Here is a 24,037-nt window from a genome sequence, read left to right as displayed (position 1 = left end):
ATAAATTCTGTTACTGAAACAATAAAATATTAGTAAAATTAATAAAACTACTTTTTGAAAAAAAAACGTAATTTTGAAAGTGGGGTACTTAATTTGATAAAGTGAGTCTGACAGAGCAATGAAAATACAAAACCATGTATTTTTCCCCAAACAATAACTTAGTTAAGGAATACCCTGAGTTTATAGGACATCTCACTTAAATAAGGTTCTGAAAACACTGACCATACTAAGCAGGACAGCTGGTATCCAACAGTAACCAATATTAGAACCCTATTTCACTCCTCTAGTACACTGTCAACCTTGAGAAGGCTGGTGGGCATCTCTGGAGGAATGAGTTGTCTAAGTAGCACTGGACAGGTGAGTGAGTGCACTAAAGGAGATGGGCGCTCTGGGTCTGCTGGGGGTTAAATGTAGCCAAGATAATCAGCAATACCAAGAACTCCTTTCCCCTCACCCAACTTCCCAACTGCCTGGATTACACGTGCACACTACGACGTATGCCTACGTCGAGGAAACATTTTTAGAAACTATCATAATCATCTCTACCTTAGCAGAAGAAGGAATGTGTAATTAAGGAACAGAAATTAATTCAGAAAGAATTTATTGAAGGTGAAAACTCTACTGAGCATAGTGGCACACAACTATGGGAAGGAGGGGAGGAGGAGGGAAGAGGAGAGAGGAGAGGAGAAAGGAAAGGAAGAGACAGACAGAAAATAGAGACTCTTCACTAATTCAAACAAGATCATAAAGAGATTATACAGATTAAGAAAAGAATTAAAGCTGGGAGTAGTAATACAAGCCTTTAATTCCAGCATTTGGGAGGCAGACGCAGGCAGATTCTGTGAGTTCCAGGGTGTAACTTGGTCTACAGAGTGGGATCCAGAACAACCAGTTACATAGTCAGACCCTGCAGGAAGTGTGGTGAGGGGATAGGGGTGGGGCATGGGAGCAGGGTGGGGATAAGTGGGGAGGGGGGCAAAATGGATGAAACTGACAACAACATAAAAAGAAAGACAAAGAAAAGGGTTGGAGACATGGCTCAGTGGTTAAGAGTGTTTTTGTAGGGGACTGGGATTTGATTTCCAGCACCCACATGGTAGCTCACAATCATCTATATATAATCCCAATACCAGGGTATCTAACCTTTAAGAGCACCAAGCACACATGTAGTGTACATACATACAATCAGGGAAAACATTCATATGTAAAATAAAATGAATAGATTTTTTAAAGTTTTTTTTTTTTTTTTTTTTTTTTTTTTAAGAAATAGAAGAATTACTGCCTCTACGAATCCCTAAGCCTCAAGACTGACATATGCCTCTACATATGACACGGCAAAATAATGTCACCATACCAACTCCATTTTTTTTTTTAAATCTCAAGATATGTTTACCAGGCCAGCCTGGTCTACAGAGCAAGTTCCAGGATGGAATCTAAAGCTACACATAGAAACCCTGTCTCGAAAGAAAAAAAAAAAATGCTTACAAATATATGAGTCAACTACATTTTCACTTCAAATAAAATTTCAGGTCAGATTTTCAATTTACAGAACTGGTTTTTATAAGTGTTAAGGATTTAAACAGTAGCATTTTATATTTTAAAGCTTGTCTAACAAATTGCAGTCATAATAAATTTCTAAACTACTTAACTAAACCCCTACTCCAGTATTAAAGGGGGCAATAGGTGTCTTAACCTTATTCCAAATTTAATGTGATAAAGGAACAGAGAAATGTTTTAGGAATAACTTAAAATGACACTGAAATTACGGAAATTAATATAAGACAAGCAGGCTATGTTGTTTGCCACCAAAACCAACCTTTTCTATAAAAGACTGCATTGAGGAACTCTTCTGTTTGTCTCTGGAGTCGAGTGACTTTTGCGTGCTCTTGTTTAAGCAAAGCTTCTTGCCCAGCTCCAGAAGCTGGTTCATCCAGACCGACTAAGTATCCCTGCAAAAATATCGCGTGAAATGTTTGTACAAAATCTCTCCCCATTTAAAAATCCAAAGCACAGATGCATAAAAACAAGTGTTACTAGCCAATAAGACAAACTAGCATAATACAATTAAAATATTTAGAAACTTTTAATCTGTTTAAATACTTAGAACTTAAATTCTGTTCCTAAATAACAGTATTGTAATAGTAGTCCTCAGATCTTACTGTATTGTTCAATTAATTGATAAATAAGTCAAAACTAGCACTATGATAGAGAACTAAAATCACACACCACCTGTTACAAGTACACTTAAGTATTTTAGTTATAGTAATATATGTGCTTGAACACATATTACATACACGCAATAAAATAGGGATTAAAAGTTCCCAAAATGTTACAATCAATTCACTCCAGAGACTGCCAACATTACTTCAAGGCTGCTGCAGCGCTATGGTAAGCTGATAGTGCTCTGCATTTACTTCCAGCCTTGCCTCTTACAAGTAAACAGGAGGCCAGAACAATGACAGTGACCACAGAAAACAAGATAGAGAAATGCACAGTATACCTTCTAAGCATCAATTAAGTACTGTGTTCACATGCCTTCCACATCACAGCAGCGTTTAAACTCATGCATTTACAAATTTTCACCACAGACTACTTAAAGAAGCTTTCTAAAGAAAGTAGGTCATACTTGGCACAATAAAATGTGTTTAAGAATTGAAAGCACATTATAACCCACAAACTCCTTACACGTTTAAAATACACCCACTAATGTCTGAAACCACTTCCTAGGATTTTCCTATTATAATCACCATCATACCTATTTGTTTCACATTTAAACTCTTTCATTTCATTAAGATATAATTTAATGATACAACTCACCCATGTAATGTAAAACCCAATGGATTTTATTCATAACTATAAATTGTTACCATCACAATGTGAGTATTTCTATCCCATTTACACACAACCTCTATCCTGCTGCTTGCAGCCAGCCCTAAGCAGCCTGTTACACTTTATTTCACTTCTGAAGATATGCCTATTGTGACCACTTCATCTAAATGGAGCCTTTTTTTTTTTAAGGCGGTGGCATTTTCTCCTAGAATATAATTTCAAGATTCATCTATATCATAGAAGATGTTTGCATTTCCTTTTATTGCTGAATGAACATTCCATTTTATGGCTATACTACATATTATCCATTTAACAGCTGATGACTATTTGGACAGTTTCCACTTTTCCACTATCACATAAGTAATGAGAGTATTAAGTACGCAAGTTTTTGTGTGGATGCCTATTTTAAATCTCATAACTATACATACAGTTAAAAGGTAATTTCTAGATCACTATGTTTAGCATTTGAAGAAGTGTGAAAGTAGTTGTAACCACAAAAATGTATGAAGTTCCAAGTTTTCCATACAGTCATGAATACCTTCTTTTTTTAAAAAAAGAAAAAAAAATCCATGATAGGTTTGAATATAAGTGGCCCCCATAACCTCAAAGGGTATGGCAGTATTAGGTGTGGCTTTGTTGGAGTGGATATAACCTTGTGCCACTGTGAGGGTGGGCTCTGAGGTTTCTTATGCTCAGAATACTGGCCAGTGTCTCAAATTCCTGCTGCCTTCAAGATGTAGGACTCTAAGTTACTACTCCAGCACCATATCTGCCTGCATACCACCACACTCCCTGCCATAATGATGATGGATTGAACTTCTTAAATTGTAAGTAAGCCACCCCAATTAAATGTTTTACTGTATAAGAGCTGCCGTAGTCATGGTATCTTTTCACAGCAATAGGAACCCTAAGATACCATTCTCAGAGAAAAGTGTTATGTATGTTATGCTTTGGCTTAGGTTTATATCTGCTTGCTGTCATTTGATGTCAAACTTTTTCTGTGGTCTTTGGTCATGTGAACACTTCTTTGAAGATTCAGATTATCTGCTCACCTTTTAATTAGACTATGTTGTTATTGTTACGAGTTCTTGATATATTCTTTATCTATTATGAAGCATATAAAAGCCTTCCCTACCATACTTCAGAAAAGTTAATTAAGAATTAGTATTAATACTTTAAGTATCTGATAAAACCAGAATCCATGGTTTTTCCTTGATAATTTATAAAAAAAGATTTATATTATCTGCATGAGTGTTTGCCAACATGCATATATGTTCCTAGTGCTCACAGAACTCAGAAGGTGGCATTCAATCCTCTGGGTCTGGATGTAAGTACTGGGAACCAAACCTGGGTCTTCTGAAAGAATAACCAGTGCTTTGAACTGCTGCGCTATGTCTCCAGCCTCCAGACTATAGGTGTGTGTGAAATAATCCTTTTGTAAACTGTAAGGATCTGTCATTCAAATTGGCTTAATTAACAACTGACTGGCCTGCAGCTAGGTAGAAGAGTTTGGGCGGGAAAGACAGACTAGGAGAATTCTGGAAGAACAAGGGTGGCGTTAGGAGAGTCTCCAGCCAGACACAGAGGAAGCAAGACGTGTACAAAATGAGGGCAAGACGTGTACAAAATGAGGTAACAAGCCATGAGTCACATGGTAGAATTTAGATAAAAAATATAGGCTAATTTAAGTTGTAAGAGTTTTTTAGTAATAAGCCTGAGTTATCAGTCTCTGTGTCAGAACTGGTAGGTAGGAAAGAAAAGTCCACTTACAAATGGCACCCAACATCGAGGGCCACATAAATAAAGCCTGAGAAAGCTTAAAAAAAATAAGAGTTCTAAAATGCACGGAAACAGAGCCAAATGGAGCTTCCTTATCGCATGTCTCCCAGAAGCTGCCTGTGGGAAGAGCCAGCTGCCAATTGCCATGCACTAAGCTAAGCTACACCTGTAGCAGCTGACACAGCAGTTTAAGATTTGTCTCACGCAATCAAAAATACTGATATTCAGTAAAGACTGATTCAGATGGAAAAATACCTCTAAATGGTTACAGTGTGCTTAAAAATATACATAGGCTTGGGAGAGAAAAAAGAAGGTATAGACAGTCATAAAAAAAGAAATATAAAAAAAACCAAAAAAGTTTTAAAATGATAAAACCCTTAAAAGATGGAATAAAGATGAAAATTACAGAGCTTGAATACTACATGTAATTGTATTGTTTTTTAATTTTTTGACTGCTAAGGAAGGAATAGCAGCTGCGAAGACACACTGGATTATAAAAACTGCTGGATTAAACCAACCTATACATTTTTAAGGATGTCTTGACTTCAAAATGAAAGTCAAAAGATATGTTACTTTGGGGAAGAGGTTATGCCTTTACTGTCACAGAAAATGAGAGGCTGCAGATTCATTCCAGATTAAAGGTAATCAGGTTTGATCTGGAAAGACCCCCTGAAAATCCTGGCTATAAACATAAATAAACCTGGAAGAACTACAAGACATGTGATGTATATTTTACATGCTCAAAACTTAGAAAAAAAATCATCTTTGGCTAACTTATGCACAACACAGTCTACATTTGCATTAATACAGATTTGTATGTTTCCTTTAAAAGTTTATATATTTTCAGAGTAAGAGGACCAGATACCAATAAAAATGGGTTGCTGAGGTGATCCAGCATCCAGAACAGCTTCAAGGCTGCTAACTGAGATGATCCAAACTTACAGAATACTACAGCCAAGACCTAACAATTATCCTGATTTTCTCAAGTTTCCCCTCAAAATTACCAAAGCCCCCAAACAACAAGTAGGCAGGAGAACTATGCCCACAACCCCAAAAGATGGGTTATGGATGCTTATTATCATTTAAGTGGGGGATTGGCTACAAGTTGTTATTGGCAACCATCAGGAAAAAAAAAAGCTAAATGAAGGAGATTAGATTCAGTGTTTCCTTTCTGGAAAAAAAAAAGGGGGGGGATATAGAAATAACAGATAAAAAGTTAGATTATTAAATTTACTTTTAAACTAAAAGAGTAACTACTAGTCTTAAATACTTTACAGTGTATATTGATAGAAATCTGAAGTTAATTTTGTTATAGTATATGTATATTTCTACTCCTGTTTGGGATACTGTTTCTGCAGCTCATTAAAAATATAATGCATAATTAAGAAATACAGATTAAAGTCATCAATAATAGTCAAACTTAGTCACATTAGGTATGTTTTCAAGGTCATACACAGATATAAATAGATGATCTTCAAGTACTTCAAAGACCTACAGAATATGATATTATGTTTAGTGACCTAAAGCTTTTTATGCGAGGAAGACACATCTGCTCCTGACAGCATCAATCTACTTCAGAAAAGATAACGGCATTAAGGAATTTGCTATCTTTATGGCAAAAGCTGGGCAAAGAACTGCCCTTGCCTCAATTGCTGACAGTATACCAGCTTAACTGAACCAGGAGGATGCAAAAGAAAGCAACTAACAAACTTTGTCAAGACAAGGTAAGACAGTCCTTCAAAAATGTCCTGCTTCAGAGCTAAGTCTGTCAGATATTCTAGACCTGTAGGCCAAAGATGGATGCTCTGAAGTCTCTAAAGTCCTTCCATACTTGCTTCTACCTTCTGGCGATTGCTGACAACCTTTGCATTCCCAGGCTCACGATGATGTAATCAAATCTCCACTACTATCTTTATAGACCCCTTCCCCCTGTATGTTTGTTTGTCCCTTCAAATCTCTATTCTTACTTATAAAGACAGCAAGTCATTGGATTCATGGACCACAGAACCATCACTTCATTTTAACTAGACTATATTAAGAATTCAAAGGTCTAATTTTCAAATAAAGTACCATTCATAAATACCATCACTTACTATTCTTTTTCATCACAACTTTTGGGGGGACATAATTCAACTCACAATACAGATCTATTCAAATATATCCTTTATTCTGAGACAGTTTCCTAACTGAAACTAGGAAAGATAAAACTCTAGTGATTGCATAAGCCTGGATGACTGTGGGAAGCAGAACGAGGAAAACATTAGGGTAAGCAGAACCTTCACTATGCTAGTGGATATGAATGAAAACATTTACCAAAATCAGCTAACCCTACTCCTTCAATTAGTTTTACTGTATAAAAATATTACTTCAAATTTGAAAGATCACTGAAAATTAGTTTCAGGGTAGTAAAGATACAAAGTTCCAAATGTGTCACTGAGAGTAAATGTTCCACTCAAAGTAAGAATTGTTCTGTTAAGGGTCACACAGTAAATACTTAGGTCTTACAAGCCACATGCAAGTTCTGCTGCATACACAGTCCCTTCTTTTAATTTGAAGGTATTAAAAAAGCAGTGTGTGGGCAAGACTTCGTAACAGAGCACATTTTGCTGACCTGATAGAAATGTGAAACTTTTCCCAGACTTAAAACAACCATTGCTCCAGGGGTCCCTGGAATAGCAAAGGTGTCACTGAATAAACAAAGCAAGAAACCTGTATCAGCATGAAAGTCAGCCCTCACAGCAATAAACTGTTAATAAAGTTAAATTTTAAATAGTAAGGCCGAACATTTCTTACCATTTCTTTTTTAAGTCTAACATTTGTCAAACTACATCTGGGAAGGTAAGACGAGAGGAGAATGAAAGCTTAAATAAATGGCTGTTTATTTTCTCTTAATGGAATGAAAGAAAAGAAAAAGGAAAAATCAAATGACAAGTTTTACTTGAGGAAAATAAAGCAGCCTGGGTTTCCTAAGTGTAATACAAAAGTGAAAGAATGACTTTTGAAAGCTACTCCGATCTAAATACATACCTAGTGTGTGCCTTGATTATCTAAATTTAGGTGTAATTGTTATGAATTCATACCATAGGGCATAAAAACCTAGGAACTAAAAGCAAGTGTATATACACAAGTTGTTTTTTTTTTTTTAGTAATTATGTTAGAAAAGCCTTCCAGAGTCATGATTCTAAAGCTGCAGCTCTGCCTGTTACCCATGCTTTCTGACATTTTAAGCAATGAGTTAAAAAGAGCTGACAAGATGCAATTCATTGATTTAAATGCCAATCTCCCTCATCTTATTATTTTAAATGCCAGCAAGTCCCAGATAAAATGGCTCCATCACTTTAAATGTTCATTTACTTTAAGGTCAATTATATAAGAGAATCTTAAAATTATTGTTCTTTATATAAACAAGGTATAAATCGTGCTTAATACAATTTTTGCTATATATAAATGCTGTCTTCAGTTTGGCTAAGCGTAATACCAAGTTAATGAGTAGAAATACAAGTAAATTTAAAGGCTGAAAGACACTGAAGCATTTTTAATTTGGGAGGACTATTAATACATCTGAAAAGCGAGTATGTGAAGACCTCAAACACAAGGGAAGTATTGGTTTAACACTAATGTAGCTACAAGAATTAGGATTTCAAAGAGGTAGAGACATTAACATAGACATTTTTTAAAAATAAGACATTGAAAACTCAATGATCTGATAAAATCCCTAGGAATATCTGTAAAGAGTTGTTAAGAAATCCAGGAGGGGGGGCTGGAGAGATGGCTCAGTGGTTAAGAGCATTGCCTGCTCTTCCAAAGGTCCTGAGTTCAATTCCCAGCAACCACATGGTGGCTCACAACCATCTGTAATAAGGCCTGGTGCCCTCTTCTGGCCTACAGACATACACACAGACAGAATGTTGTATATATAATAAATAAATATTTTAAAAAAAAAAAAAAAAGAAATCCAGGAGGCAGGAGGATTTCAGTGAGTTCAAGGACATCCTGGTCCACAGTTAAACAGGGAAACTCTGTCTCGAAGGAAAAAACAAACAAACAAAACAAAAAAACTTTAAAAAGAATGGGAGGCAGAGGCAGGTGAATCTCTGTGAGTGAAAGGCCAGCCTGGTCTATAAAGCGAGTTCCAGGACAATCAGGATTGTTTCATAGAGAAACTCTGTCATGAAAAGACAGAAAGGAACCAAAAGAATCTCAAGTCTGTTGCCATTAGTATTCAAATAAGAGACCTTCAGGCAGCTGCCCCACTGCTCAAGGGTTTCTCATATGAATACTACTAGATCCATGACTGAGTATCACCCAGTACCTTTATCTCCCACTGGCTGGTACTTTTGTGCAAGAGTATAATGTACAGTTGCTGATTTTACTATTGGAAGTAAGTAAATCCTTTTTATAAAACAGACAACTATTTAAAAGTATTAAGATGTTGATACTACTCCAAATAATCTGTTTAATACAATTCCTATAAAACTGGTTAACTATTCCAACACTCCCGCCCCCTGCCTCACACACATTTAATAAAGCAGACCTGCAACCTCATAAGGTGAAAGAAAATGACAACCATCCTGTAGGCATCTGAAAGAAAATGAATTATCCTCTAGGCACCTGTCTTTTGAAACTTCCTAAAGGAACTCTACAGAAACTGTTTTATGTAGTATTCAAAATGTACAGCAACTAATCATTTGTTGCGGATAGTTTTCTTACATGACACAATCACAAGCAATTAAAAAGTAATAAAGATAAATTTAAGTCACCCTCACAATAATAAGGGTAATAGTAAGGATTTCTTCTTTTTAAAAAGACTTACTTACTTACTTACTTATTTATTATGTATACTATGTCCTGACTGTGTGTAAGCCTAAATACCAGAAGAGGGCATCAGATCTCATTACATATGGTTGTAAGCCACCATGTGGTTGCTGGAGATTGAACTCAGAACCTCTGGAAGAGTAGCCAGTATTTTTAACCTCTGAACAATCTCTCCAGCCTAAGGGTTTCTACTTATTGGAAATCCAAAACGGATACTACTTCCAATTTTTATTCAAAAGTCCAATACATAAGAAGGCTTTCTGAAATTTTTATCCCTCTCCTCTTGTGACTATGGCTGTCCGTAGATGTCTATCATCATTTTAAGTGCAAGGACATAAAAACCATCCATTTAGGATAATAGCATTATAAAGTCTAAGCAATATGTGAACTCCTACAGCACTATATCTGTACATGAAACAGCACTAGTTTTATATCTTGCATTACCTACTTCTTTCCTTCTTCCTTCCCTCCTTTTTCTTTTTGTATACTGTATTTCAATTTCATTTACGAAACTCTATTTGGACTGAACATTTTCAATTCTATGCTTATTTTCACTATAAACTGCTTTCCAAGTAACTTCAATTGGCTGCTTCACCTTTCTTCCCTTCCTCAAAAGCCACCGGAGCTTGGAAGCTGATTCCTTCTACTTTTTCTTTTACATCCACTAAACATTTACATAATACTTCTATAGTCACCAAGTACTGGTAATACTTTAGACCAGATTTCCTAAATGAATCCCTATGAATATTCAAATTAAAAAGTCTAGTTCAGGCTCATTATCTGGGTTACTGCTAGATCCTATGATTTTCTCATTATGAATCTCTCTACTGCACACTAAAAAACAACTACTTACATCAACTACTTTAGTACAGATTTTCTTTTGAGGTACAAATTAGTTTCTACTTCCTAGATAAAGCAACTCCAGTAACATCTATTATTTTTATTATTTATATTCTCTTGTATTATCAATTTGCTCTAAAAATACTTATATGAGATTGGGGAATTTGTCCTTAATGCTTCCTACTTGGGGTTCTACATATTATTGCACCATCATGCACATTTTATGCCTTAAAAAAATCTTTTAAAGGCTAAATGCCAGGCATGGTGGCACTCAGGCTACTGAGGCAGGAGTGATGTGGAATGCCACTCTGCATGCTGTGAATATGTTTTATTATTATTGGTTAATAAAGAAGCTGCTTTGGGCCTATGGCAGGGCAGAATATAGCTAGGCAAGAAAGCCAAATAGAATACAAAGAGAAAGAAGGCAGGAGTCAAGGAGATGCTAGCAGCCTAAGGGGAAGAAAGATGTGAGACAACAAGCCACAAGCTTCGTGGTAAGATATAGATTAATAGAAATGGATCAGTATAAGTTTTAAGAGCTAGCTAATAATAAATAAGCCATAATATTAAGCCTCAGAGTGGTTATTTGGGAACTGACAGGCAAGAGAAATCACCTAGTACATGGGACGATTAGCAGTATAAGACCACCATGGTCTATGTCTATATCAAAACAACAACAAAAAAACAATATCCCTCCCTGCCCAAAGAAAAAAATTTAACAAGCAGATGAGTAAGTAATGAGGATTACAAATATGTTCTTGGCAAATGGATGGATACACCCAAAATACACATTAATATAATTTTTCAAATTTATGAAATCTCTTGCTTCTTTTTTAGTAAATACACAGAATACTTACTTTTGCCAATAAACAAAAAAGGAAAAGATGTAAGCAAGTCAAGAAGTCAGGGACTCACTGGCTCCCAGCATAGCTAAAACTGGCATTTCAAACAGCACTGAACTATTCTACACTCATTTATTTTCCTGATCCCAATTCCTGCTAAATTCTTCCTCTCACGCTCAGCATTTCCATTGCTATTTTTGTTAACAAACTGGATTAATGCCAAAAACAAACGTGAAATCTCAACTATGCGGGTTTGCCTGTAACAGTCTCTGACCCCTTCGTTCCATTTTCTTATTTGTAAAATTAGAATATTTTTAAACCAACCTCACAGGATTGTTTTGAGGATTAAACCACAACATACAAAAAAGTATTGGCAGAGAGGTTACTCAAAAGATGGCTATCATTACCTATAAATTATATTCCCTAAGCTCTGTGGTATTTTATTAAAGCAGTTTCTCTTATTGGTGGTTTTACTTTCCACAGTTTGCATGTCAACTATTAAATGCAAAATCCCAGTAATAAGCCGGGCAGTGGTGGCGCACGCCTTTAATCCCAGCACTCGGGAGGCAGAGGCAGGCGGATCTCTGTGAGTTCGAGGCCAGCCTGGTCTAGAAGAGCTAGTTCCAGGACAGGAACCAAAAAGCTACGGAGAAACCCTGTCTCAAAAATCAAAAAAAAAAAACAAAAACCCAGTAATAATTACTAAGTTTTGGTATGTGCTATTACAGGTAAGGTGAAATCTCAAGCTACCACACTCTGGTCTGGTGCATTCACGCCATACACAACAGTCATATGTCAGTCACCAAACTGCCATGCTACCATAATGCTGTCTACAGTTAAAGACTGTATCTTACTAAATAATGCCCAAAACACTAATGTAGTGAAGCTGGAAATTCCGAAATGCCATAAAATACTCATATGAGTGAAAGGTTCTTAATATTCTAAGGGTTAAAAAAATCATATGCTGAGCTGGATTAAAATATGTATCACTCCTCCCAGAAGTAACAGAATTCAATTTTTTACACCAACATCAAAATTCCATTGTAGGGATCCAACACCTCTGGTATCCACTGGCACAAAGCCTCTCCTTCCAACATACACATATACACATGATTAAAAAATAAAAATATTTTAAAACTTGTACAATGAGGCTGCTAAGAAACTAATAATAGGGGCTGAAGAGCTAGCTCAGCAGTTAATTAAGAGCACTTGTTCTTCCAGAGAATCCAGGTTCAAGTCCCAATATCCACATAGCAGCTCACAACCATCTGTAATTTCACTTCCAGGACACCCAATGCCCTCTTTTGACCTTAGCAGGCACCAGGCATAAATATAATGCACAGGCATATATGCAAGCAAAACACTGACACACGTTAAAGTGAAATAAATAATTTTTTTAAATAAAAATTGAGGGATAGGCTCAATCTGTGAAAATGTTAAGGAAAGCAAAATTTGTGCTAGTTTTGACAAAGTTATAGCTATGATACATCAAAGCGCTTAGTTAAGGCAGAAAGGGCACTAATCTGATGAACGGAAGCATAAACAGGAGACATTCTGAGTGTTACAACTTTAGTCATTGTTGTTTGCTTTCTACTGTGCCTAATTATAAGATATAAGCTTTTATACACAGGAAAAAGCAGTATGTATACAAGACTCAATACACGCAATAACTTTAGGTCGTAGAAATACATTCTCCCAGAAAGAATGACTGCTGTAAACAATAGGTGATTATCAGTTCCATTTCCCAAAGATAGCTAGCTATTTTTGATTTTTTTCACCTACATACGAGTAAATATTAAAGTTGTATTTACATTATTCATTCTAACTGCTTCATTAGTCACTAAAATTCCAATTATCTTAAAAAAATACATAACATCAATCTCTTCCTCAGATAGGCTATTACTTCTGTTTTTCCAGATGTACTCTCTAGATTATCTCACCATTAACCCCAAACTCAAGGATCCAGTAACATGCACAACATTGTTAGATATAATCATATTTTCTTGATATTTCCATTATTTTCTATTTTTATATAGGTAAGCTACAAAGCAATAGGTTTATTTCTAAATTCTAATCTTTCTCAGGTAAGATGTTATAAATGTCTGCAAAGAGTCTCAGGACATATAATACATTTAGTATAATACAACAAAGGCTATTTATAAATTTTATATTTTTGTATTATATATATTACATTTTATAAATTTTATATTACTTAGGCTTCTTCACTTCCTATTTCCAGTACTGGATGGCTCTCTTGGAAAAAAAAATCATAAATCACAGAGATTGTGTGGTGTCAAATGAAGAAAACAGACTCTTAGAACCAACTGAGCTGTCAAACAGAAACACCCTTTCTCCATTTGGGGAGATGACTCAGTAAGTTCAGATCCCCAGAACCCATGAAAAGGTCAGGCATGAAGAGTACACACCTGGAATAGCTGCAGGGAGCTAGGTGAACAAAGGACACAGATGGATGCCAAGGGTTCACCAGCCAGACAGTCTGAATGTCAGCAGTGACATCCAGGTTCAGTGAGACCTTGTTTCAAATGATAAAGTGAAGAGCAATAGAGGAAGATATCCACAGTCAACCCTCTGGCCTCTATATGTGTACGCATACAGATGAGCAAACCTACACACATATGTGCACATACCCCCTCCCCACAGAAAAATATTTTAAGTTAAAATTCAATCATATTACAGTAACATACTGTACCCATTACTTGGCCAAGAATAACTTTCTTCCCAATTCTAATCTGAAAACAGCTGGCTCTCCTTTCCTACCACAATTCCTACTTAAATGCTTTGCTCAATAGCTAGTATCCAAGATACTATAAATGCAAACACGCAGAATTTAAACATCAAACATTAACTCCAACTACAGCCTACAGTTAAAAATGTTGCTTTATTCTCTACTCATTCAAATCCAGTAAATTTCAAAACAACTTTGTTTTTAATTCAACAAAAATAGACTACCATGTATAGCAGTAGCAACAATTTTTCATGTGGAAAACAAGAAAAAGATGCCCTAATATATTTAAGAAGCTCTTAAACTGCTCACACGATAGCATTCAGATGTCAAACACTACATTTCAACAATAACCAGTAAAACAGCAATAACTGATACAAAGAAGATGTAAGTATGGCCATTTTCAGCAATTGGAAATAAAGGAACAAATACTCAAAACTTTCAGAAAATGCAGAACAAAATAAGGCCTAATGCCAACTAAAAAGTAATTGGTATAAATTACATAGATTACAACACTATGAAAGGTGAAATGGCAACAGGAGCAGGTGTATACCATTCATAGGACAGCAGAGCCATAAGAAAAAAGCAAGAGATTCTCAAGTTACAAAGAAGAGGTATTTAAGAAAATGTCCAGAAATAATGCTACGAGTATGGACTACAGTGATGACCATAGAGATGAAAAAAGAACAAAATTCAACAGGAGTAACTGACAGAAGTTTGCCAATGAAGTAAAGTTAGTCCATAAAAGAAAGAATAAACCATAATGCTTCCTAGGCTTTGTAGCAGGAAACTTTTGGGAACAGGATACCATGAAAGCAAGGGAAGGTGGTAAACCCACCATTGAGTTTTTAGTAACTGAAATCTTTCCAGCACAATGATGGAGGAAGGTCATTGGTTAAGTAATAAAGAAACTGCTTGCCCTCATAGGTTAAAACATAGGTGGGAGGAATAAACAGAACAGAATGCTGGGAGGAAGAGGAAGTGAGCTCAGAGGCCATGCTCCCCTCTCCCAGGCAGACGCCATGAAGCAAGTTGCCAGGTCAGACATGCTGAATCTTTCCCGGTAAGACTGATGCTACACAGATTATTAGAAATAGGCTAGTCCAGGTGCGAGAGTTAGCCGAGAAGAGGCTAGATATAATGGGCCAAGCAGTGTTTAAAAGAATACAATTTGTGTGTTGTTATTTCGGGGCATAAGCTAGCCAGGCGGCCGGGGTGCTGGGGACGCAGCCCCGCCACTCTTATTACAACAGCACAAAATTATGCTTTTTTTTCTTCAAGGCAGTAAAACAGAAACCCAAAGGCCAGAAACATTTACAAAAACACATTTAAAAATATAAACTTACTAAGTCTTAAGTCTACATTAATTGGTAACTACTATCTTTTTGTATCACAAAAGACTTCTATTTTGGGGGCTGGAGAGATGGCTCAGAGGTTAAGAAAACTGACTGCTGTTCCGGAGGTCCTGAGTTCAATTCCCAGCAACCACATGATGGCTCACACCCATCTATAATGAGATCTGGTGCCCAGAACATTATATACATAATAAATAAATTTTAAAAAAAAGACTTCTATTTTTTAAATTACCATAAACTTTTATATTTAAGATAAACAGCTTGAGACCCAGTCAATTATTCTGCCTAAATATACATAAGAATGTATGTCAGGATGTAAGACTTTAATAGGCTTATCAACATACTGGAAACAGTTTAAACTGAAAAGACAGTTACTATCAACTTTTGTATATAAACAGGAAATCAAATTTTCCTTTTCCTGAAAATGATTTAATTTTTTTAAAAAGGAAACTAAGATACCATACTAGACAGTTTCCCAAATTTCTTGGTTACCTTTACTTTATCTCTTCTCAAGCAACAGAACAAACAATTCTCATCAAACGCCCAATCAGAAATGCTTTCGGGTTCACACTCTGCAAAAGTAAGGAACACAAGTTTTAATAGTCATAAAAAATTTTTCCAGAAAGTAAACTATAGCTAACTTCAAAATATGATGTAGTGTAAGAAAACCCTCATTAAATTTTTATGGGTTTTTTCCCCAAAAACAGGGTTTCTCTGTTTAACAGTCCTAGCACTAGGCTAGCCTCAAAGTCTGCCTCTGCCTTCTGAGTGCTGGGATTAAAGGTGTGTACCACCACTGCCTGAATGAATTCTTGTGTTTTAATCAAACTCAAGGGTCCCACACATGCAAATATTTGTACTCTACCCCAGCCATACCCTGAAAGTCTTTCCACTATGCCCCCCAACCACTTCTGTCTTAAAAATTCTTCGCTAGCTGCTCACTAGCTAATTATGCTACCTACACACATACTAACAGTATAGAACAAACAAGGATGCTAATACAAATGCAGTTTAACCCTGACAAAACTGAGTATGAGACCTAAATCACCAGGGTTGTGAAATACCACAAGTATTTTTTAATACCTTTAATTAAACTGAGATCTTTTAATAATGCAGGTCCAAACAGCCCTTCAAGAATACTTTCAAATCCTGAAAGGACAAAATAAAATAAAATCCATTATCACAATATTCACTGAAAAATATTGCTTTCTTCTGTTTCTCAAGAATCATTGGTTAATATTGAAGAGATTCTCAGCAAAGAGTCACACAAAAATCTAAAAAGGGGTGTTTGCATTTTTGTTAATGATTAACACAGCAAAAATTCAAAGTACATTCAAGAGCAAAAAAAGAAAAAAAACCCCAAGAAATTAGAAATAACTAATGATGGAATGGAAATTCACAGTTCTCTAATTGTTCGACAAAACTTTACAGGAATTAGCATTTTAAAAAGTGCCTTCCCAAAGAAGTGTCATGATTCAGAATTTCATAAACTTTCTAGAATAATCTAAATAGTCCTCTTTTTTTTGTTTTACGTAACAGTTGATGCATAAATCTCTCTTGGGTCAGTAATTTTCTAAAGAAAATTCTCAAGAACAGTTTCCCCACCTCTCACTATTTTTAAAAGGAAAACCCTGTATTATTCCATAATGTAATATTAACTACTTGACCAGTTCCTTTATAAATGTAAAACCTAGGTCCATAAACAGAAAAGAGAGAAAATTCACACAGCTGTACAAAACATTTAAAACCACTGTGTCCTCCCACCAGTGTGAAAGAAGAAAACCAGGTTTTCTAACTACATCAAATACTACCATGTAGTTAATGAAAGTTAACTTAAATATCTTGCTGTTGTGGGTTGTTAAGAAAGAGAAAACCCTGAGAAAGTGAAATCTGCAGTGGCTCCCCCGACCTCAGCAAAAAAAAAAAAACCCAAGGACTTCATTATAAAGTTCAAATACTTATTACAAAAGATCTGAGACTCTGTGACTCTGTATGCACTTTAACTGTGACCTTTACAAAGAATGTCATGCACATTTGGTACACATTATTATTTTTCAATGAATTTAGAAAGCAAAAGAGGAAAGAAAAGATAGCTGGCCTTTAAGGGGCTGGAGAGATGGCTCAAGATTCTCTTCCAGAGGACCAGAGTTTGATTCCCAGCATCTGTATGCACCTCTTAACTGTCCCTTAGTAACACCAGTCCCAGGGGTCCAATACCCTTTTTGGTTTACAAAGGCACTGTATGCACATGGTACGCAGACACATAAGCAGGTACAATACCCCGATACATATACAATTAAAATTAAAAGGAAAAAGGTAGTCTTCAAAAACAGCACTATCGCCAGGCGATGGTGGCGCACGCCTTTAATCCCAGCACTCGGGAGGCAGAGGCAGGCAGATCTCTGTGAGTTCAAGACCAGCCTGGTCTATAAGAGCTAGTTCCAGGGCAGGCTCCAAATCCACAGAGAAACCCTGTCTCAAAAAACCAAAAAAATAAAAAATAAAAAAAAAACAGCATTATCTTGTTTAACTGGCAAAAAAACCCAAATTGTAATTCAAGAAATGTTTTGTCCTACTTCCTAGAAAGCTGTAATTTTCAACACAATAGCTGCTAAAGGTGTATTGTAATTAAAGTTTATTTTTAGATTGTTTTAAACTGTAACTTTTTTCATTTTTTGTTAGAAAGCCAACTGTCTACTTTATTTCTTGACATCAAATTATTCAAATAGCAAAATTAAATTACTCATTAATCAAATAGCAACTTGTTTCCCTAATTAATCCCCTAATATAATTAATTACTGTATCCTCCTGCTCTTCCAACATTCGAAAAAAAGGAAGTATTTGGGTTAGGAACAATGATGAAGATTAAAAGCTATCTATCATAGTTCCTGGAGACTATATACTCTCAATAGCTAATCCCTGTTCCTTTAAGTAAATCTCAAAAACAGTCTCCAACTCTTAAGACCTCTTATTTTCCAGAAAGAAACTTTTATTTTTATAAATAGGAGTGAAAACATTTGAGTATCTTAGAGTTAAAATCTAAAAATCTAGCTGACAAATATGATTGGTTATTGGTAGTTCTTACATGAAAGAATAAGCTAATATTTTTCACCTGGGTTTATATAAAATTATAAAAAATGTCAAACTTCCAGAGCAAGCAAATTTTACTTATTTATTTTTGAGACAGGGTTTATGTATATAGCCCAGGATGATATCCAATTCTTATCCTTCTACCTCAGTTTCCAGAATGTTATGGTTACAAGTACCACTATGTCTTGCTGTGCTCTAAGTCTCAATTTCTAAAAAGGAAAATGTAAATACAGCAAGAAATACTAGCAACGTAGAAAAAGAGGTAACAGCTTGAGAGATAATAATTTAAAATTTACAAAGAACAGAACCTGAAATAGGTCAACTGAAGAATAACAGTAACACATAATCACTACCAAAAAAAAATTACAGATCAAGGGGGGGGCACTCACTGGATATGATGTATGCCTATAATCCAGCATTCAAGAGGTTAAGTGAGAAGGAATGCCACAAGTTCAGAGCTACTCTACATATTAAGCTCAACACCCAGCCTGGGCTACCGATTCAAGTTCTGTATTAGGGGAGGAGAGTACGCACACTTACTTTCTAGTAAGCAAGCAGTCAACAGCACAATAACAACAAATTTAGTCATAAAAGAACTATTTAGTCGCAACTAATTTTGTTCTAAATAATAACCATATACAAGTCATTTCTCTTCTGTTCACACTTGCCTCAATACACTAACTTTACACTTAGACACGGTATACTATAAGATCCACATTCTGCTGTTCTCTGTTCACTGAATGTTAACACTACTCAGTTTTGCTAATAATAAATATTGAATTTAGCAGTTGCATAGCAACATTGAATTATCCAACATGCTATGCTTGACATTAACAAAAGGCAAATAAGAACAAAGACATTCAAAAATTAATACCAAGATTTCATAGAAAAGCCATGAAGAATGATTAACAAAGTGCCATAAAGAATACTGAGCCAGGCGGTGGTAGTGCACACCTTTAATCCCAGCACTTGGGAAGCAGAGGCAGTTGTGAGTTTGAGGCCAGCCTGGTCTACAAGAGCTCGTTCCAGGACAGGAACCAAATGCTATGGAGAAACCCTGTCTCGAAAAATCCAAAAAAAAAAAAAAAAAAAAAAAAAGATGAACTCCAGCTAAGATTTCAGGCAAACAATAAGGAAGTTTACTGGAGATTCACTGAACAGTCTGCAATGTACGGTGGGAGACTAAACCAGAATAACAGATAAGAAAATTACTATAGAGATTTCTCAACCAACAAAACATGTAACTACTGTATTACTCAAAGGTGCTCAAGTATCCATGTTTACTGTGGTCCTATTCACAATGACAAGAAAATGGAATCAGTGTAGATATCCATTCACTGATAAACAAATAATAAAAATGTGCCACAAAAAAACTTATTCATTTGCAAAGAAAGATCAAATTGTGAAACTTGCAGATGGATCTGCAAATTAAATGAGGTAGCCCGGATTTAGAAAGGCAAATAATACATGTTTTCTCTCATACACAGATCCTAGTTAGCATGTGTGTATGTGTTAGTATAGGTCATGAATCTAGAGCAGGGACCAAAGAGAGGAAGAGGTAGTGAGGAAGAAAAGAGGTCAAGAGGACACATACACCATGAAAGCAGAAAGGGGACACTGGAGGTGGGGGAGATTTAAGAAAGATACATAGCGGATCTCTGTGAGTTCGAGACCAGCCTGGTCTACAAGAGCTAGTTCCAGGACAGGCTCCAAAACAACAGAGAAACCCTGTCTCGAAAAACAAAATCAAAAACAAACAAACAAACAAAATAGACAGATACGTAGGAAAGAACAATGGGAGAGGATAAACAAAAAGATTATTATAAAAAAGCCACATGAAGCCTATTATTTTGTATGCTAATTTAGAAGTTTTAAAAACAGTGCTGGGGAGATAGCTCAGGGTCTAGGAGCACTCTCCCCGAGGGCCTAGTTCTGATTCCCAGCACTCATGACAAACATCTGTAACTTCAGTCTAAGGGATCCAACGCTGTCTTTTTGCCTCTCCAGACATGAAGATTTGAAAGGATAGTTAATAGAACAGAAAAGGCAACTGATATCTGCTAGAGAAAGATGATTTTCTGTCCCAGATCAACCTAGTTTCCCAAATCTATAGACCAAAACCAGAAATAAAAAGGGGTTTTTGAAAATTCAAAAACAAGAGAACTGCTTTTTTACAATTTATTACTATACATTTTATACAATCCTGTGATCACAATAAACCTAAAAAACAAAGTAGGAAAAACAAAACCCAATTTTAAAAAGAAAACAGTGTTATTAATAATATCAAGAGAAAGGACTGCTAGAACATTTAAAATGTCATTTTATATAATTATATTTGTATGTTTAACATGTAGACCCATGAATGAGATTCCTATGTACTGAGTGACCAAAATATTGAAGATACACAATAGCTAGGAGAGAGAAATGTAGGTCTTTAAGAGCAGTTGAGTCAGATGTTCTAATATGTGTTGTATGTATCTGTCTTCATGATTATGTTTCGGTAAAGAAGCCATTTAAATGTAAATTTGAAGCTGATTAAGGGTGAGTCAATTACACCCACTGACAATCTGTGGGTCCCAATCCTTTAGAGGACCTTAGTCATTTAAGGTCAAAAAAGCCCTATGAATGCCATCCTCCCCTGCTCCCTCTATGTGAGTATCAGTGAGTGAGAAGGAGGGAGGAAAGGAAAGGGGGGGGGGGGGAGACAGTGAGAGGTGTAGTAATTTTTCTTAAATATATCAAAAGTATAAATTACAACACAGCAGGTAAGCACAAGATAAAAAGCAGTCCTCATGTTCCTTGGGGAGTCAGTCATGGAGTTTACTAAAACAGAACTACAAGCTGAATTATTTCCTGCATTTTAATGGAAATGGGAATCTTTGTGATTGAAAACACAGAGACAAAATTAAACTTTAGCAATATTAAAAGAAAGAAGATTCATTTTCTAGTCCTAGTATGACTGGTAGGAGCTTTATACTGTAAGGGGCTTCATTTATTTAAGATAGAATCTGAAAGTATTTGACAAAGAAAGCAGGGAGTTTGCATTTTGTATTCCTTCTTTGTCCCCTGTAATTTAAAAGACAATTAAATAAAATGGTAATTATGCATCTGTATGATAAATATTGGGGTGAGAGACTACATAGAATGAAAGCATTTTACAAAGTGTTATTAATTCAAAATATAGCTACAAATTAAGCTAATTATAGTGCTCAAAGAAAATACTAAGAATGTAACTAGAAATGTACAGAAGATATGAGATGAGAAAGGGTGAGGTAGTGGTAAAGCACTTGCTTAAAGAAAGAGGATAAGTTACAGAACATCTAAACCCTCCAATTAAAAGACATATATTGGCAGAATGGATTTGGGCGAGTTTGTTTTGTGAGACAGGGTTTCTCTGTGCAGCCCTGGCTGACCTCGAACTCACAAGATTCACCTGCTTCTGCCTCCTAAGTACTGGGATTGAAAGCATGCACCACCACCTACAACTATGATGCAATCACATAACATTCATTAAAGGGACTTAGCTTGAGCCAAAAACGGGTGTTGAAGTATTATTATTTAAATAAATTTAAAAACTAATGATTTTTTAAAATTGTAAACAGTAACCAAAAAGAGAAACGAACTGGCTCTATCTTATGTCCCTTTTTCTGTAAGGAATTCATTCCAACATTTTCAATAGATCCTTGAAACTATGAACAGTACTGACTCCCTCATGTCATACTTTTCCCCATATACAAGCTTTATAACTAAGTTTTGCTTATTAAGTAGATACAGTAATAAATTAGTAACTTATCAGGACAATTACAGCAAAATACTATACAAAGTTACACAAATAATTCTAGTCCAAGTCTCTTTCTGACCCTGCCAGTATTCTTTACTTGCATTCAATGGTTTCATGCCATTTGTTCAGAGTTGCCAAATTCAGACTCGATGCTTTCTGAAACCCATTTTTTTTTTTAAAAAATTCATTCCTTCTACTAATAAATTTAATGCTTTTCAATACCAACCAAGCATTTGTATCATGTACTAAGGCTGCAACTTGTAGTTTGAGGTTCAGAGAGCAAAACTAGCACTGATGCCCTTTACATTTCATAAATAGGTTTGTTTTTACTACAGATCTTAGGAAACTGGGCATTTTTTTTAAAACTACATTGTCACTCAAAGGAAGTACTTTAATTGCTTCTGTTTGCCAGTATTGCTGCATTTGAGCTTTGGGGTCACTACTGAATAAAATAAAGGCTAACTGAATATAACCCCAATAATACTATGACTGTTCATTTGATAACTCAGGTGGCTACCAAGAACTAATAGGCAAGTGGTTTATACAGTGTGGATATGCTAGACCAAGGTGGGATGGTATAAGACTAAATGACACTACTCAGAATACACACAATTTAAAACTTAATTTCTAGAACTTTACATTGATAGTTTTAGACTATGGTTTACAGCGGCAGCTAAAAATCTTTGGAAACCACACTTCACCAAGAAGCCTTTATGCTGAGATCCTATCCAACAAGGTCACAGGAATAAGAAACTCAGAAAGTGATAGGTCACAAAGGCAGAGGCTCATAAATAAAAAGAGGCCCAAGAGAGATCCTGTACTTGTTTTGCCACATGAACACATAGCAGAAAGGCAGGGATCCACGAATCAGAAAGTAGGCCCCCAAAAGACATCTAATACCCTTTTCTATTACCCTTTTCTTAGATTTCTCAGATTTTCTTTGATTTCTCGGACTCCAGAACTCTGAAAATTTAATTTCTGTTGCTATTAAGACAATCCATGGTATTTTAGCAGACTAATAAATAAATGGGCTCCAGAAGTAAGATCCCATGGCCACACTCTAAAAACATCTATATAGACTAGAGGAATTTTGAGGCACATACTTGCTTTTAAAAGTACATTCTGGGGCTGGAGAGATGGCTCAGAAGGTTAAGAGTACTGGCTGCTCTTCCAGAGGTCCTGAGTTCAATTCCCAGCAACTACATGGTGGTTCACAACCATGTATAATGGGATCTGGTGCCCTCTTCTGACATGAAGGCATACATGCAGGAGGAATAAAAAAAAAATCTTAAAAAAAAAAAAGTACATTCTGCTAAAACCAAACTGCTGTAAGTGATGCCGGTAAAGATGTAAAAGAATCAATCAGAGAGGAGGCTGTAGAGATGGCTCAGCAGTTAAGAGCACTGGCTGCTCTTCCAGAGGACCCAGGTTCAATTCCTAGCACCCATATGGCAGTTCAAAACTGTTAACTCCAGTTCCAAGTAATCTAACATCCTCACATAGAAATACATGCAGGCAAAATACTAATTAACATAAAATAAAATTTAAAAATTAAAAAAAAGGAAAAAATCAGAGAGCTAGAACTGGTGAGATGGCCCAGCAGTTAAGAGCACTGACTGATCTACCAAAGAACCTGGGTTTGATTCCTAGCACCTATAGCATGTCAACTCACATCTTTGACTTCATTCAGTCCCAGAGTATCCAATACCCTCTTTTCGCCCCTTTGGGCACTGTTTACACACAAGTGATACACAGAAATATATGCAGGCAAAATATCTATATACATAGAAATAAGGGGTGGGTGACTAAGAAAAGCCACAATATCTTTAGATATACCTAAGCTATCAGGAACTAAATATGCTAGGAATATGGAGAGTAAAGACCTTTCTGATGAGGACTCAAAGGAAAATGTTATTGAATGATGTAGGGATATCCACCCTGTCATAAAACAGGAAAGAACTTG

At 35.8% G+C, this 24,037-nt stretch overlaps 1 protein-coding gene across 5 annotated transcripts in view; it reads right to left on the bottom strand.

Moving 5' to 3' along the window:
• The window catches only part of Lcor (ligand dependent nuclear receptor corepressor), a 101,754-nt gene that overhangs the window by 40,227 nt on the left and 37,490 nt on the right, over positions 1-24,037 (bottom strand). For all 5 annotated transcript variants that reach the window (XM_075974086.1, XM_075974084.1, XM_075974083.1 and 2 more), the window contains exons 3-5: positions 16,287-16,352; positions 15,696-15,775; positions 1,817-1,949 (exon numbers count right to left, since the gene is read on the bottom strand). Coding sequence is in view for 2 of the 5 variants with exons in the window: in XM_075974083.1 (XP_075830198.1) it covers positions 1,817-1,949; positions 15,696-15,775; positions 16,287-16,352 (279 nt within the window). In the remaining 3 variants the exon portion in view is untranslated. The remainder of the gene's footprint in view (positions 1-1,816; positions 1,950-15,695; positions 15,776-16,286; positions 16,353-24,037) is intronic.

This window comes from Microtus pennsylvanicus, chromosome 5 (genome assembly GCF_037038515.1).
Source record: "Microtus pennsylvanicus isolate mMicPen1 chromosome 5, mMicPen1.hap1, whole genome shotgun sequence".
In the NCBI taxonomy this organism is placed as follows: domain Eukaryota; kingdom Metazoa; phylum Chordata; class Mammalia; order Rodentia; family Cricetidae; genus Microtus; species Microtus pennsylvanicus.
Note: the sequence above shows the minus strand (reverse complement) of the source record. Positions and strands in the feature narration are given on the sequence as shown.